This window comes from Neolamprologus brichardi, chromosome 11 (assembly GCF_056152115.1).
Source record: "Neolamprologus brichardi isolate AB-2024 chromosome 11, ASM5615211v1, whole genome shotgun sequence".
Taxonomy (NCBI): domain Eukaryota; kingdom Metazoa; phylum Chordata; class Actinopteri; order Cichliformes; family Cichlidae; genus Neolamprologus; species Neolamprologus brichardi.
The window spans coordinates 29,209,578-29,227,268 of NC_142114.1; the positions used below are offsets into that span (position 1 = coordinate 29,209,578).

Below are 17,691 nucleotides of genomic sequence, written 5' to 3' on the forward strand. Positions count from 1 at the left end.
GCAATATCAGAAATATATAAATTGATTAGGTCCAAAACATCTGACAATTCGTTGGGAAGGTTGAACGCCTGGAAAAATGATTTAAAGAAGGGCATATCCATGGAACAATGGGCATTGGTTTGCGCAAAAGCTCATAAACAAACTATTAATTCTAGACTAAGGTTGTTGCAATACAAATGGTTAATGTGAATATATGTTACTCCGGAAAAATTAAATAAGTACAACTCTAATATTCCAGAAACTTGTAATAAATGTAATGAAGATAAGGGTAACTTTTGGCGTTGTATTTGGGATTGCAGGAAGATTGGCTCCTTTTGGGTTGCAGTAACACAAACTATGAAACAAATATTATCCAAGGAGGTTGTTTTGGATCCTGGCTTCCTTATTCTGGGATTGTACCCAGAAAACACGAGGTACACAAAAAGTGACAGAATGTTTATTGATATGGGCAGTGTTGGGGAGTAACGGAATACATGTACCGCCGTTACGTATTTAAAATACAAAATATGAGTAACTGTATTCCGTTACAGTTACCGTTTAAAAAGGTGGTATTTAGAATACAGTTACTTTGTTGAAATAAATGGATTACACGGCGGTACTTCCCTGTTTCATATTGTGGCGGGTCAGGACTGTTTGGGTTTTGTCTGACAGCTATGTTCTGTTGTTCCAGGCGGCAGCGTTACGGTTGCCATGGTTACAGGGCGAGGCTCTCTCTCTGCGTGTTTCCTGGGTGAGAGAGGCCTTTTTGTTGTTGTTGTGCTAAGCTAACAGGCAGAATGCTACAGGTATAGCTCTAAAGAATGTAGCTTCATGGGCAGTGTAGTCCGTGCTGCAGGGAGAATGGACTGCCATACCCGTTATGTGTTTGTGAGCGAGGGAGGGAGAAAAAGGAAAAGTACGAGCTGTCATCGAGCAAAAACGGGAGCTGGAAGCATGTAAATATAATAATAACCACTGCAGCCAAGAAGAGAGCCTGACGAGCCCAGTTGTAAGTAAGCTATTAAGACTCGACTGTACACCGTGTTCGTGTTTTCCTCCAAAAACAATAAGTTCCGTTGCAGCAGCCTTTCAACGCCTCTCTCTGTCTCTGCTAGCAAAGTTGACCCAGACAACAAAGTAAAGCTATTTTGCGGCTACGAGCCGACACAGAACCCACCGTATTAGCCAGAGGTCCCTTTACTACGGTTCGGAGCCGCGGACCTTCAGTAACAGTAATAAATCACAGCAATAGTACATTCATGTAGTTGTAAACAGCATGATAATATATTAAGTAATCCAAAGTATTCAGAATACGTTACTCTCATTGAGTAACGTAACGGAATACGTTACAGAATACATTTTGGGGCATGTAATCTGTAATCTGTAATGGAATACATTTTAAAAGTAACCTTCCCAACACTGGATATGGGTTTGTTACAAGCAAAAAGATTAATTGCACTAAAATGGAAAAAAAAACATTTTATCACACAGTGGATAAAACAAATGATGGTGGCTTTGCCATTGGAGCGGATAACATGTATACTGAAAAGGAAATTGGATGTTTTTGAGAAGGTGTGGAGACCATTTGTGAATTTTGCAGAAGGATTTGTATTATCTGAGGAGGACGAGGACTGAGGGCAATGACATTTGATTTGGGATAATGACAAATTTAGGCCTTTAATGGAGTGATAAATCTGACGACTTTTTTGTTTTCTTTTTGCTGTCTGAGAGGAGTGTGTGTTCATGTAGTATTTAGAATGTTGGACTGTTTGTAAGTCATTAAAATGTAAAAAATAATAAAGATATTGTTGGAAAAAAAAAAAAAACTGAGCCCGACCTTTTAAACTGATCTTAGAAACTCGATTTTAACTTAAAGAAAGTCTGTTTGTTGTTTGCACTTTGGTCTGTTATTGTCCAGGAGCTTGACCAGACAGGATGTACAGTGACAGGTGTGGCGGTGCAGGGTACGGTTTTTTGAAGGAGCATGTGAGCTCTGTTTCACGGCAGTTTCGCTTCCTGGAGCCGTCTCCTCCACCAGGAGGCGTTTGGGAGTCCGCCTCTGCCGTACCTGCCACTGGCCCCACCTGTCCAACCTGCCCTGCAGTGACTCCATTATTTGGACACACCTCCACTGCTGCTCTGCCTTTTCCTGACTCAGGCCCCGCCTGCTGCAGGAGAACGACCTGGATACGCTCCACATGTCCTGTTTAAACAAGTCAGCTTTCTCTTAACTCACACGGGAGGGGAAGAATGTGAAGGTCAGGGAAGCTGTTGACTGCCACTCGTGTTAAAACCTTTTTTGCTGCCAGTTTCTTCCCTGAAGTCAAGCTGATTTTGGTCTCTGCTCAGTGTCATCTTACATCCTGTGATCAGACTGCTGTAAACTGGGAGGAGGCAACACTGAATGGACAAAACATGGGGTCAGATGAGGCTTACAACTTTGTCTTTAAGGGTGAGTACATATCCTTCTGCACGCTTTAGTCAATCACCAGGAATATTCCCAAAGTGTCAGAAAGGTATCACACAGTAATGTCCAGTTGGACTCTAAATTATACTTCCTTGTTTATGATTAACTTGGCAGTTTCCAGGAACAAGAGCAGAGGAGTATGCATGATAGTGTCAACAGAATGCCACAGATCAGTAATAAACGGCACACAGTGATGCGCGACAGTGTGCACGTACAGTACGTCTCTGGATGCAGCTCAGTCAGCTGTTTGAAATATTTGCTCCAGGTGAAATACAACAAAGCCGAGCAGTACTGCAGTGATATCATCATCTCAGCATATTGTTTCTGTGGGCGGACGTGCATAATAGGGGCCATTGTTTAAATCAGGATGTGAACTTTCATTCCTGCTTGTCAAACTACAGTGTCAACAAGAGCCAGTCTGCAGATGTCACGTTAGTAAATCTTCACTGTAAACAAATCATGTTCTGTTATTAAAAAATTAGCTTTGATAGCACATTTTAATAATTTTATTTAGAATTCAGTCTGCACAACAGAGGAAGTATTTGCTCTGTCGTGCTTTTCCACGTGGTAGCATTTAAAGACCAGCAACAACAACCGAGTGGACACAACCGGGGCTATAATAATAATATTAATAATAATGAAGACAACTAACAGCCAGACCAAAGCGCTAATGTAGAAGCTTGGAAAAGCAGAATGGAAAACCAGTGGGTGACCTCACCATGCCTGTAGCCATCTTTTATATACAGTCTATGGATTCAAATTTACATTGAAAATTTACATTCAGGAAGTTGGGGCTGTTGCTATGGGCAGAGAACATTTTTTTTGTTTGCTTAAGTCATTTCCATACACACTGACTTCATTTATTATTTTATTTATTTTATTTTATTTTATTTTATTTTATTTTATTTATTTATTTATTTATTTATTTATTTATTTATTTTTATTTTATTTTATTTTATTTTATTTTATTTTATTTTATTTTATTTTATTATTTATTCCAACTTTAGTACCGTCTACTTTCACAGACTCCCAATTAATGGAAAAACGAATTAACTGCTGCTTAAGGTGCTGAATTTCTCTTAATGAGCTCACCTTTATCATCTTTTTTCTTGGAATTAAAGTAGCTTTGCATGAGTCATGTTTGGGCCTTGGATCAGCCCCTCAGTTTTAGCTTCCCTCCCATTTAGAATGTATACATTTTATTTCTGAACGTCGTCCCCTCTCGGAGGAGGGTGGAACAGCACAGTGGGTCTCCTGCATCCACAGCCAGAAAGAGCAACCCACTCTCTGTGACATCATATCCAAAAAAGAAAAAAAAACAGTCTGAAACGTACTGTCATGCTAGTGTGAGTTTCCTCTTCCATGAATGTGAGTTTCCAAATCAGCTAGTGAACACGAAGCCCTGCAGACGCCCACGCTTTTTGTGCCCAGATGGACGCGACTGCAGAACATTACAGTGCAAAATATACTTCACCTTGTATTTCAGTATAATAGGCAGGACAAGTCATAAAAGCAGGCTTTTTATTTATTAAGATGCTACAGCAACTATTCATTGTCCACACACTGACCCCCTACCTCAGGTCTACATTTGCCTCCAAAGGCACTGGGATCACACACAGACTCACCCAGCAAATGGTATTATTATGGATTCCCAGATAAAATCAGAACAACCGAAAAAGAATCTTAAAAATCCTGACACAGCTTTGCCACAAAAACTGTCGGTATGATAAAGACTTTAATCTTTAATCACTTCACAGGACAAAGGGGGCTTTGCACAACTGCATCAATCAATAAACATTTATTGTAACCAAAGCATGCAGGCGTGTGTTGGCTACTCCTTCCACAGTGTTTTCACAGCAAACACTTTAATTTATCAGCGCACAGCCACAAGTGAATTCATCACATTAATGACTCCTGTCTTCTGCTTAAGGAGAGCCCCAGCACTGTGAATGCTGGCTCACTGGACCAGTTTACTGAAACACTTAATGAAGCTGGGGTCATTGTTAGTGCAGTGAAATCCATACCTGTGCTTTTCCTGCTTTGACAAGACAAATAATCTGTTGTGAAAAAGGCCTACAGGCAATGAGATGCAAATGTGACTCATAGTAACTCCTACAAAGGGGTAGCACGGTGGTTTGTGCTGCCGCCTGACTGCATCAGTGATCTGGGTGTGAACCTGCTGGTCTGTGTTGAGATTTTTCCAGGTTCCCCAGATTTCTGCCAAAGTCCAAAGACATGTTAGTCAATTGGTTAATTGGCCTAAGGTGTTAGCAAGCATGGGTGTATCTTCAGATATTCACCAAGTATCATTATTCCCTAAATAGTGCACTAAAAGTATCTAACTGTGCTTCATAATAAGTAGTGTGCAACCAGTGGTCACCATCCAGTCACTGTAAACCATCATGCATCCTGCTGAAGGACAAATTACTGCATGCACGAGGAGCGACAGCAGCACACCACCACCACAAAGTTTTTGTGTTTATGAAAAGAGCTCTCACCAAAATGAGGTTTTAAAAATCTTTTTTCCCCTGGAAGTTTTGCTTCTAATGGACACTCGTTATTGCAGTATTGATCTTCACAGTGAAGGATGTTTCTCTGGCTGATAAATGTTAACAAACTTCCCAGGAAACCAAATCTACCAAACCAAAACTAGTGGCCTTTTTCAGCGTGTGTGCAGGCTTCAATCCATCCAGCGATAGCTCAAAGAAACTAATCAGTGAAATCAGTTTGAGCAGATTTTTGGAAAAGGAGGTTGTATTAGTGTTCAATTCAATTCAGTTTTATTTATCTAGCGCCAAATCACAACAGCAGTCGCCTCAAGCCGACGGCTGTTGTGATTTGGTGTTCCTGTCTTTTCATTTTGCCTAAAACGCTTTGCTGTATAAATTTAAATAAAATTAGGTAATTAGATATTAAAATTAATTAGCAGGCTTATGTACATAATTGAATGTGGTTTTGGTATTGTTAAGTATAACTGTAAATCTGAAGGCAGGGTTGAGGTGACACACACACATTTGTCCTCCAATAAAATTAAGAATTATGATTACAAAGGTGCAAAAGTAAATAAAACAATATACAAGAAAAGAACACTACATACACTATATGCATCATATTTGGGTTACAGGAAACATTGTAGGGTGTGTAGCATGGCATCGTAATAAAATATAATAAATAATGTGGTGGTGGAAGCGCTATTACTGAACCTTTTGTGGAAAATGTAGTTAGTAGAGTAAGTTATTGCTAGTGTTTTTGCTAGTTTGCTGACTAATCGTAAGATAATGTTGCCTGTCCTCCTTAGATTTAAAGCCAGTTGAAATGTAAATGATTTATAAAAATCATCCCGAAGCATTTGCAACTGCAGAGAGTTTCGAGCATGGACACAAATCCTGCAAAATCATATTTGAGCTATAAAGTCCAGGTGTTTAGAAATGACAGCAGGTTTGGCTCTACGTGCATATTGAACCAGGCTGCTGCTCAAACAAAATAAAACTGATATCATACAGAAGCCTCAGCTCTCACAGGGACCAAAGAGTTAATCATACCCACATGTGTGCTAACGGGAGGGATAACATTAAATAGAAAAGCTGAGAATAATTACATGACAATGGTGCAGAATGCCAGAGAGCTTCATGCCTGATTTTTATTTTTCTTAAAGAAAGAAAGAAACAAAAAGAAGCCTTTGCACCATAAACATGTAAAAGGTCCTAACTGGTGTATAAAACTTCAGCAAAATGCCCCAAATGAAGTGTTTCCTGGGGGCTGACCAGCAGACCACAAGCTCCTCCCACTGCTGTAAGTGAACCCTACATTCACCCGTTAAGGTGTTTAGTTTCGACCTGCAGCAGCACTGTGTACATTACACCAACTACATTTCCAGGCCTGAAGGTCATGACAGCAAAGTAAAGCAAAGCAAGTGAAAATTTAAGCTTTTGGCCTCCTCAGGATCAAACCAGACCGGCCACGTGCTCGAAGGCCGCTTGTCCTGTGTCGCTATGGAAACATGGGGTATTGTTTGCATTAGAAGTTACTCAGTAGACAAGGAGAAAAGGGGGGAGCAAAAGCAGCACACTTATCTTGGTGAACAATAACCTAAAATATTCTTCAGCAGGACCTCAGACTTCAGGTCAAACATAGGCACAGCTCACTTATTTGTCTTTTTAGATTTTATGGGACTCAGCAGGTGTTGGAAAACAGCACTTTTTATGTCCTGTGGCTCAGAGAGTTAAAAAAAAAAGGAAAACAAATTATTTTCAAAGCCTGACTGATGTTGATTCAAGGAAACAGCAGTGTGGAGAAAACAATCTCTCAGAATTTATTAGCTTTTCTGCAGCTTTCAATAAATCCAAAACAGCAGATGGAGTTTTGCTCAGTTGTTGTTTGGTTTTGTTGGAGTTCTTTTTCACATTTTTGAAAGCTGTTGGCTGTTGGATAGGATGTTAGACAAGGTTCAAAGTTCATTCGCAAGACTTAGAAAAGAAGAAAAAAAAGTCTCACTCCACAGTTAAATTAGTAACTGCTCTGACATTTTAAATCACACCGGCTTTTTCAGCAGATGGAAGTGGAAAATTAACACGTTGCATGACTGGGCAACCCTGATGATGAAGAACAGTTACGAAGAACTAGATCTTATGGTGAGATTGTTTTCTCAGCATTTAGCGTGGTAATGGAGCATTGCTGCAGCTCCAATAATGTGTTCATGCAGTCAACAATTTACTGCTATCAAGGTGAAGAACTGATCACGTCTTTACTTTAAATATCTTCAACCCTGCTGAGAGTCTGTCTCTAAAAATAACAGGTTTCAGCATATGTGAGTTTAAACTGGCAAATGCTGAATTTAGTCTTCTGATAAAAATCTTTAAGTACTTTAGATTTCCCAGTAACTACACATATACACAAAAAAATTACTCTTTTAATATTTATCTTTTGTTATTTGAGAATTCTTGATTTAAATGTTCCATGCAGTTGCAGGGAGAAATAAGCTCTTCACGTTTGTAATAGTTCGATTGATGAATGGGGAATTAATGTTTCCAAGGGGCCATATGAGAGCCTGGGACTGCTGTGGAGGGCTGCACCACTAAGCTGAACTCAATTCTGCATATGTATAAGCTTACTGGTATGGCCCTCCTGGGACAACAGTCCCAGTTTACTTTACATCCCTGTTTCCAAAGGCAGACTTACCACTCAGCAGCTGTCTGTGTAGAGCTCCATGGAACTTATTTGCGCAGTAATTTTAAAACATTGTTAAAATGTAACTTTTACTTTAATATTCACATCATAGTCTCTCTAGTTATTTATGTAATAAATAAATAATACTTTTGTAGAATCCTCTTATTCTTGGACATGTGTACACCCGGACATCACGCATTTCTTTGTTGTGGACGGCTGGTCACTATAGCGATCGGTCCAGGCTCTGGTTGCCCAGGTAACCCATCTCTGTCATTGGTGGGGTTTTTAGCTCACCTCAAACTTAAGAAAAGTTTCACTAAACCACTGAATAACTTCTTGCATTGATGTTTCTTTATAATGTGCATGGATAGAAATGGCCAGCTGACTCTATCCAAAAAATCTATTCACTACCACATCTAAAATTTCACTGATTTACCCCTTAAAACACCTTTAGAAACTCTTTACAAAATGACATTTGATGCACTGAGTAGGTTTAGTTTTATGGGACAACATTGGCAGGGTAGTTTTTTTGCCTCTTCAGTATTTCTTTACACTAATCTAGATAAAGATAAAAATACAGATAAAGATACAGAAAAACTACATTTTTTAGAGCCACATCCGGGCAGGAAGTATAGACATCAGGCTTGTATTTCCTCGTTAATAATGACTAAATGAGCTGAAGCTGAGATTAGGAACAAGACGGGGTTAACAAATACCAAAAACAGTATGTCATAATCAGTGTTGGTCAAGTTACTTGGAAAAAGTAATCAGTAACTAATTACTGATTACTTCCCCCAAAAAAGTAATCCAGTTACTTTACTGATTACTTATTTTTGAAAGTAATTAATTACTTAGTTACTTAGTTACTTTTTAAAAACACGATTTACAACCTGAATAGGTGATAAAGCGATAGATCTTTCAGCCCAATTCTACTTTTTCTGCATAATCCATCATACAAAATGTAATCAAATGGAAAAGTCTCTTTTTAAAACTTGTTTTATTAGTTTTAATCTTTTAACTTTATGCATCAAGCAAAAATTAAATTATCTGCAACATTCTCTGACTGGAAGAAATTAGTTTAACATTTAAACCTATTTTCTGCACATTCCAGCACATAAAATAAAATATTTTGTGTGTTTACATTCAGTCTTTCAAATAGATGCAAGTAAAACACAGCAGAAAATAAATAAAGTCAAAGACTAGCGGTCCTGTTGCTCTATTTTCACCTGTAAAGCAGGAGTGGGGTAGGCGGAGGGTTACCCTGGTGCAGGTGTGCCGCAGTGGTCAGTGGAAGGATATGGCAGTTTCTCTGTGAGTTTCCCATTACGTCGTAGCTACTCGGTGCTTGCTTGGAAGTTTAGGGTTTTTTCGCTGTAAAAAGAAGTTTTCTTCCCACGCACAACGGACACTAATGTTTTTGTCACTTTTTATGGAATCAAACTCAAAGTAAGGTCAGTACTTCCACGCTTTAAACGCTGCACGCTCATACTCTCTCCTGCACTCGATATATGATCCATTGTTGATCTGCACACAGCTGTTGTCACTCGCTTACGTCACTGTCATGAGACATTCTCGCAAAAAAATCACGGTTTTAGTAACGCAGTAACGCAGCGTTCCTACGGGAAAGTAACGGTAATCTAATTACCGTTTTTGCAATAGTAATCCCTTACTTTACTCGTTACTTGAAAAAAGTAATCAGATTACGCGTTACTGCCCATCTCTGGTCATAATTAATGGCTTTGAAGATGTCATAACACCTTGGCTCACTGAATCTACAGCAGTTACATGTAACTTCATCTTATCCAGTTATTCACTGGTCTCATTTTTTCAGTTTTCTTTGTGTGGTCGTACTTTTTTATCTTTGTCAATTAAGCCAAGCCTCTTTTTTCTCTGAGTCAGCTACTTAACAACTGAAACCCAAATATTAGTCACTGACATGTACACAGGGGGTGTCCGTGTTACTTCCCCTGTTTACTCAGTAGGTAGGTTGCTCTGGCAAAAAGGAAGTAGCTGTTGAACTCGTTCCACCTGATTTGGAATAACTTTGCAGATGGTTTTATTTCCAAAAACGACGGCTTGTTCGTGGAAAAGAGAAAAAAGACCCCAAAGGCTTTCAGTTTTCCAGGAGGGAAACGTGTGTTTCACAGAATTTATAAATGAAGGAGAAAAAAACACAATCTGCAGCGCATTAAAAGAAAATACATTTTAAAAATATTAATCAGTCCCACCAAGAACAATGAACAGCCCAGAAAAAGCTGAAGATCTGTGTGCTGCACAGCTTCACTCAGAAATAAAAACACTGCCTAAAGCCAAATTGGATAAAAACTGTGAAAGAAAAAATAAACTGTCACACTTATTTACTGCTGTCAATAAATCAAATAACCCTCTCGTCCAGTGAACACTGAGATATACTCAAACCCCACAAACTACAACTAAGCAGAGGCGTTTAACTCTGTTTGCCCTCTATCTGCATTCTTTCCTCTGCGTGCTTTAGCTCAAATAATTAACTCTTTCACCATGAAGTTATTTCCTGATTGTGCAATTAGCCCAATGTCAGACAGCAAACACTGTGGATTTATGGAGCAACTACAGGAGACACACCTAGGCATGAGACAAAAATGGTTGTAAAGGATGAAGTGGATCTCGGGGGATTGGCTTGGTTAGTTTTGCAATGAGTGCAGGCTTTCAACAAAAAAATAAATGTCTAATTAATATTTCTCTCTGTCCTCTGCAGTGGTTCTAATAGGAGAGTCTGGTGTAGGAAAGAGCAATTTGTTGTCCCGCTTCACCAAAAATGAATTTAACCACGACAGCCGCACAACCATCGGGGTGGAGTTCAGCACACGGACGGTGCAGCTCAACAACTTCACCATCAAAGCTCAGATCTGGGACACTGCTGGGCTGGAGCGATACCGGGCCATCACATCTGCGTGAGTATATACTACTAATATCCCACTAATAAATGAGAATGATTACAGTAGGTTATGGTAGCTCACTACCCAGTAATTATATTGTAATTATAAAATGCACATGCATAATAGGGGTTATTGTTCAAATCAGGATGTGAACTTTCATTCCTACTTATCAAAATACAATGTCAACAAGAACCAGTCTGCAGATGTCGTGTTAGTAAACCTTCACTGTGAACAAGTTATGTTCTGTTATTTGTTAATTGACAGAAAATGTCCTTTTTTAAACTGTTGAGTTGTAAAACAAATCACAAATTTCTATAGTAGATAGTGAAAAGCACTTTTTTAATTGTTTCTCTATTACTTAATTACTTTGGCATAGCCTAAATGGCTACAGGGGAAGTCTTTATCAGTAGGAAAATCTGCACAACTTGTGAACATCCAGTGTGCCGATTGAAGTCTGTGCCAGGCCAACTCCGACCCCCTGGCTTCATGTTTGCTTTACGTCATTTTCATATTTGTTTCCCATCTTTGGAGATATCAGTTGTGGAGACTCCTGATGTTTTTCTTCACTTACAAATAGTGAAAAAAGTCACTTTCATTGTGTTGTTCAAATTGCAACAAATTACATTTGGATTACTTGGTATTAATGTTTCTTTTTAAAAATCATAACCAAGTTACTCAAAAAAACACAAATCCTCGATGTGATCAGGTTCCTGTAGGAACTACTTTCTTTCTACTCAACTACGCATACCAACTGTGTCCTTGTGCAGGAGCAGGCGTGACAAAAGTCCTGTGCTTGTGACAACAGCACACAAAGGCAACTCCCTCAGACGAGCTGGCCAAGTTTGCTTTCCACTTGGCCAGCGTAGTTGGGCTGAAACAGCTAAATTCACTAATGAATAACGCTACAGTCCAGAGAAAAAATCATTACATTCTTTTTCCAGGATGTCACATAATGCCTTCTTGTCAGCTGTCACCACAGTCTCACCATTATGTCTGTCAACATCAGTGTTGTCATACAACAGTCCCATTTTATAGCCCTACAAAGTCCACATTAGGAGGCTGTAACCTACAGTCATGTCATCTTGCATGACCCTATTTTATCTAAGTCAATGCATCAGTCCATATGGGATAGGGGAAACTAGACTCCAGTTTTCATAGGTCAGGGCAGGTTGCCATTGTATCTGATGGCTAACACATGCAGAAAACTCTGGAATCAGCGTTTGTTAAAATCAACAATCAGTATGTGCAACTCTTGTCTTAAAATAAGTTTATTAATCTAAACTGGTGGGTATAAAATAATGGTTCACATTGCAATCTTCTTTTGTCACTAATATGTGTTCTTCATTAAGAACGCATCTTAAAAATGTGCGACTTTTATGCACACCTGCAAACCGACACGCACAATGCTTTCGCAGTCCACACGCTTGTTTTCCTGCTGCTTAGCAAACCTGTATATCGACATCTTAAGGCGGTGCTGTTATCAGCCAAAACACCCACGAGGACAGGTGCTGATCCTCGGTTACCTCCCGCATTACCTGAAAAACCACAAGCACATTCTTGTCTCCATTTTCTTTCCAACTGGCACATTTAAAATCCACTTGTTAGGACAGCGATGTTCATTTGAACACTCAGCCCTCAGTGCTTCTCTCTTCCAACTGATTCAGTATTTTTTTTCTTCCCTAATTAAACTAGAAGGATTAAGAGTGTGGAAACGGGTTTTAAAACAATAGAACCATGTCCGTTTTATTTTTAAGACACGGGGAAATCTGAGGATATGCTACACCACTGGATTAGCTCTTTTCTGACAGCGTGGCTTTTTGAGTAATTACTTGCCAACTTATTCCAGTATGCAAATTCTCACTCCCATGGAATTTCCCATTTGTGCTGTAACAAGCAGCTAAAACCTATTAAAGCGGAATTAATTACGCTGCTGGAAGAGGAGAGCAGAATCGTGATTGTCGGGGAAGTATTGACTGGTTCGTAACTTCAGAGCAATCAGAAGTCATTAATTAATTTTTTTCAATGGACGGCGGCAGGAGCTGCCTATTATGCTTCCATACTGGCGACAGCTGAAGCTAATACCATAAGTACTTGAGTTCATATGGCCATCTACTCCCTCCTTATGAACACGATGTCACTCTTGAGGATTCATGATGGACCACTGATGATTTTTAGTCTGATATTTTTAAATCACTTCATAATTATTGCTGTCATTTAGCTGCTTAGTTCAAGCATAAAGATTTCTGTGTGCAACTGTAATGGCTGCCTCATCCTAACAGGTATTACAGAGGTGCTGTTGGAGCCCTGCTGGTCTATGACATCACCAAACACCTGACCTACGAGGGTGTGGAGCGCTGGCTAAAGGAGCTTTACGAACATGCCGACCCCCACATTGTGGTAATGCTGGTAGGCAACAAGACTGACCTGGAGTCAGAGAGATCAGTGCCCACTGAGGAGGCCAAAGACTTTGCAGGTACAAAGTCAACAAGTGCTAAACCTAGAAATTAGTGCATGTGTTCTGTTTTATTTACCGTTAATGGAAATTTTCTGTGTTGCCCAAACAAAACTGAAAACAACATTTCACTTGAGAGAAAAGTTACAGAAAGGATCTCTGTGATTTCACAGAAGCTGTCAGCTGTACGTTTCCTGTTTTTAGCAACAACTAAAAGCAAAAATATGATTTTTGCAAGAAGAGGAGATTGAGATTTTAAAGAAGAACATGTTGTGAAATTCTACAGGGGCGATCGTGGCTCAAGAGTTGGGAGTTCGCCTTGTAATCGGAAGGTTGCCGGTTCGAGCCCCGGCTTGGACAGTCTCGGTCGTTGTGTCCTTGGGCAAGACACTTCACCTGTTGCCTACTGGTGGTGGTCAGAGGGCCCGGTGGCGCCAGTGTCCGGCAGCCTCGCCTCTGTCAGTGCGCCCCAGGGTGGCTGTGGCTACAATGTAGCTGCCATCACCAGTGTGTGAATGTGTGGATGACTGGATATGTAAAGCGCTTTGGAGTCCTTAGGGACTAGAAAAGCACTATACAAATACAGGCCATTTGCCATTTACATGTTTCCAACATATAATGATGTTCAAATGCAGCTTCAAACCCCAAGACGTGTGTCAGAGAATTATAAAGACTAAGAAATGTTGCGCCTGCATTTCATTTCCAAAGCAAAACATCTTTGATGTTTTTGAAATGTTATCAACTTTTGTGTAAAATGATTATGTTTTCACTTTTGTGCTTGCTTTACTCGCACCCAGGACTGCAGCAGAATTTAATTTCTGATAATTATGGAGACTATTGCTGCGTCTATGAAATCAAGTCAAATTCCTGTTCAATCATTCTTTGTGGCTCTAATTTCCTGTTGTTTGATTAAAGCTAGAGTATGCAATGTTATTATAGAGCGCGTTTCAAACACCCCAATGTTAAAACTGGAGACACAATTTGATAAAAGTGAAAAATAAAATAAGCACAGATGTGAATTTAATCATGAACGTTTGTATCATTATTAATGCAGAGAAGAAAGGCCTTTTATTCCTGGAAACCTCAGCCTTGGATTCTACAAATGTAGAAGCAGCATTTACCACTGTCCTAGCAGGTAATATATATATATATATTTATTTATTTTTATACATGCTTCATATGTTTTTATATTCCTGATATAAATGAATACCATTTCTCCTTTCCTTTCCTTTTCCTACATTTTATGAATATTTACTATAAATTATGCATCTGTTACCCTTACTCTTACCAATTCTTCCACTCCTGTGGTCAGTTCCTCTTTCCAATATAGAATATGTTCCAGAAACAGCAGGAAATCCAGTGATATCTATTTATATCGTGCTTTTCACAGGCAAATGTTTTACAGAAACCTAAACAATAAAAATTAAATAAAGAAAAAGAAAAGCAGGAAGGTAAGGGATTAAATAATCTAAAAGAATACATTAAATATACAATAAAAAAGGATGAAAATGATCCCAATTAGAAGACAAAAGACACAGTAAACAAAAGCCAGTGAAGAACAATGATAGCATTATACGACAAAAGTGTAAATATAAGCAGAACTGACAAAACTTAACCCGCACTGCTTTTATAGGAATTAAGAGGTTGTTGCTACTCAAATGCACTTCAGCTGTCAGCTATCAGCTGATCATCAGCGAGTGTGAGCACCTGTATTAAAGGCTCGCACGCCTGGAGCATTCAGGTGCCATGGAGGAAAGACATTTTGGAGAAGCAACTCCTGAGAAGGGCTATAAACCCGTTTACAAACAATTTAAAGTCCATCATTGTGCAGTGGAAATAATTCAAGGCAGTTAGCAGATATCCCAGGAGGATAGGTCTCATCAAATTCACCCCAAGATCAGATCATGCAAGTCTAAGAGAAACCACAAAGGACCAAAAGCTACCTCTGAGACTACAGGCCTCAGTTAGCATGCTAAAGGTTAAAGTTCATGACAGTCTAATTAGAACAAGAGTGAATAAGTGTGTCTTGTTTGGAATAGTAATGAAAAGAAAGCCTTTTCTCTTGCACCTGGACAAACCACACATTTTCTGGATCAATGTGCTTTGGACAGACGACCCAAATCAAACCCGATATATGAGCACAAACACCTCCGACCAACTGTCAAGCACAGTGGTGGAGCCACATTTTTGAAAGGTTTGAGCGCTGATTATTACATAGCATAGAAAATCACGGTGGACGTGCCAGTTATTAGCACATTTCTAATCATAGCCTTCTATCCTTTTGTGCGGCCCAGAACCATGGTATTACTGGCGTATGTGTTTTATTTTGTTAACAACTTTTCTACTTTTTCATTCTTTCTGCGCCATTAGAGATTCACAAGAAGGTAAGCAGTAAGGAAGTGGTCCGAGGCCCCATGAGTGCAGTTACCCTGAACAGCCCTAAAGCAGAAGACACAGAGAAGAAGTCCTGCTGCAAGAACATCTGACCCCACCATCCTTCAGGACTCGGGCCTCACGGTGGGGGACTCCTCCTTGTGCCCCGAGCTGGAATTTGTTGGAGGCAACTTCAGGCACCAGTACAAATGGTTCTGGCTTGAATGCTGCAACTTTGAATTGACTGATTTAAGAGTGGTAGAGCCGGCATGGTGGTAAGATGCATTAAAACGACAGTTGAAAAATGTGAACAGATGGAGCTGGAAACCACCAGCAGTCTTTTAAGTTACTTCTTCACTACTGAACAAAGGTCAAAGGTGAAACTAATCTGTGTTACCTGTCAGATTATTTAAAATCCATTCGGGGAATTGAAGACACATCATAGTTTGTATGATGTCTAAAATATGAGGACACGTGGTTCCATGTTTTTTCTTATAATCAGCAGCTTGATTGGTGGAAATGTTTGTATTCATTGTGAGTGTTGCTGTCACTGCTGAGCGTGTGCTCCGGCTGGTTATCTATGATGAGACTGATTACATATCTGTTAAGAAATAAATGGAGACAAATTACCCACTGTGTGTTTTTGTGTCTGTCCCTTTGTGGGTATTGTGCACCCATCTTCTGATGACTGCTTCCAGCAAGATAACCTGCCATGTCACACAGCTCAAACCATCTCAAACTGGTTACGTGAACGCTAAAGGAATTCACTGTACCCAAATCCCTCCACAGAGGAATGGGAGATTCACATCACTGATGTGGAGCTGACGAATCTGCACCGACTGTTTGATGTTATCATGTCAATATGGATCAAAATCTGAGAAATGTTTGCAGTACCTTGATGAATCTCTGCCACACCGAGGCAGTCCAAGCTAATACTCACAAGGTGCACCTAAAAATGTGTCCACTGGAAACAATGAGTGAGCGGCTCTGAGGGCTTTACCGTATATTTAAATCAGCAAATGACAATAATTTACAGTATAATTTTAACTTCAGCTCGAGACTGAGACCATAAAAGCATCACAGAAATGTTTATGGTTGAACTAATAACCCAAGTGAGCAGCAGGACTATTTTCTTATTAAGGTTTTCTAACCAGAGGAGTCGCCTCCTGCTGGCCATTAGACAGAATGCAGGTTTAAGGACCCTCCACATTGACTTCACTGTTTAAATGCTGAGCCACATCAATTTTTTGTAAATGTTTGTAACATCTGTGGTTTTCCTTAACGTCTTCAGAAATTAAGGACTATATTGTGACTATCCAATTCAGCTTTGCCAGGGCGATGGAGCTTATTCCAACCAGGCATGAGTCAGGGTACATCCTGGACAGGTCACAAGTCTATTACAGGAGTAACACAGAGGCAGACAACATTAACACCTATACGGTCACTTTACCGTCATCAGTTTACAGAATAGGCATGTCTTTGGGCTGTGGGAGAAAGCTGGACTACCTGGAGAGAACCTACACGGCCATGGAGAGAACATCAGAGCAGAAAGGCCAGAAGAAGAAGAAATAAAAAAAAAAAAAGATGAATGGAGCCACTGTGATGTCACCCACTAGCTGTGGACCTTGCATTTTAAGTTGCAAAGTATCCACAGAGACCCTGACTCCTTCTTGTACCGCTCTGTCAACAAGATTTTTAATGCTGTTTAAACAGGAATGACTGATGAGACTGTGGGGGCTGACCTGCTTTTGAACACGGAGGAACTGCAGTCATTTTTTAAATCTAAAGGTTGCCACTTGCAAAAGCATTAGTAACGTTTATAATTTCCCAATAAAACAGTAGTTTTTAAATCACAGAAGCACACTCCAGTAAAGTGAGATCATTCCTTGTAGTGTTGGAAACTCTGTGAGCTAGAGTATTAAAGCATTTGGCTGAAGTCTGTTTCCGACTCGGACTTGCTCATCGCTCCACATGAAATGCTTAGCCGCACCAAGGGTCATAACCTCTGAGGAAATCTGTAATGAGGTCGGAAAATTTCAGAAACTTCAACACATTTGAAGACACTAACAGGTGGAAAAAGTTCTGGGGGAGAAACTCAAATGAATTTTAGATGTACAGCAGCACGTCCGTCTAGCAGAGCAGGTCAGGGCAACCTTTTCAACCGTGGCGTCGTCTTTCCTCTCGCTGGGTGCAGATAATTAACTGGCCCAATCAATGATGGTCAGATGATGATGCATAGAGATTAAAATGTGATTTCTTTCCAGATCAGCTGTTGTATGGGAACAAAACAATGAAAACAATGAGCTGAACCAGCAATTACTCTTTATCAACCACTAAGT

At 39.8% G+C, this 17,691-nt stretch overlaps 1 protein-coding gene across 2 annotated transcripts; it reads left to right on the forward strand.

Moving 5' to 3' along the window:
• Positions 1–2,144: 2,144 nt before the first annotated feature.
• Positions 2,145–15,967, forward strand: rab25b (RAB25, member RAS oncogene family b). Of its 2 annotated transcripts, none has more exons than XM_087848507.1 (6): positions 2,145–2,237; positions 2,329–2,431; positions 10,347–10,542; positions 12,807–13,000; positions 14,034–14,114; positions 15,350–15,967. In XM_087848507.1, exons 2-6 carry the CDS (start codon positions 2,395–2,397, stop codon positions 15,463–15,465), a joined length of 624 nt encoding a protein of 207 aa, XP_087704633.1. In that variant the 5' UTR covers positions 2,145–2,237; positions 2,329–2,394; the 3' UTR covers positions 15,466–15,967. The 2 variants fall into 2 exon arrangements, with proteins under 2 accessions (XP_087704633.1, XP_087704634.1); XM_087848508.1 differs by having other exon boundaries at positions 2,147–2,237; positions 2,353–2,431.
• The last annotated feature ends 1,724 nt before the right edge of the window (positions 15,968–17,691 follow it).

Coding starts and splice junctions, on each gene's coding strand:
- rab25b (XM_087848507.1), top strand. CDS start 2,395: ATGGGGTCAGATGAGGCTTACAACTTTGTCTTTAAGG. Junction 10,543..12,806: donor TACCGGGCCATCACATCTGC/GTGAGTATATAC, acceptor TCATCCTAACAG/GTATTACAGAGGTGCTGTTG. Junction 14,115..15,349: donor ATTTACCACTGTCCTAGCAG/GTAATATATATA, acceptor CTGCGCCATTAG/AGATTCACAAGAAGGTAAGC.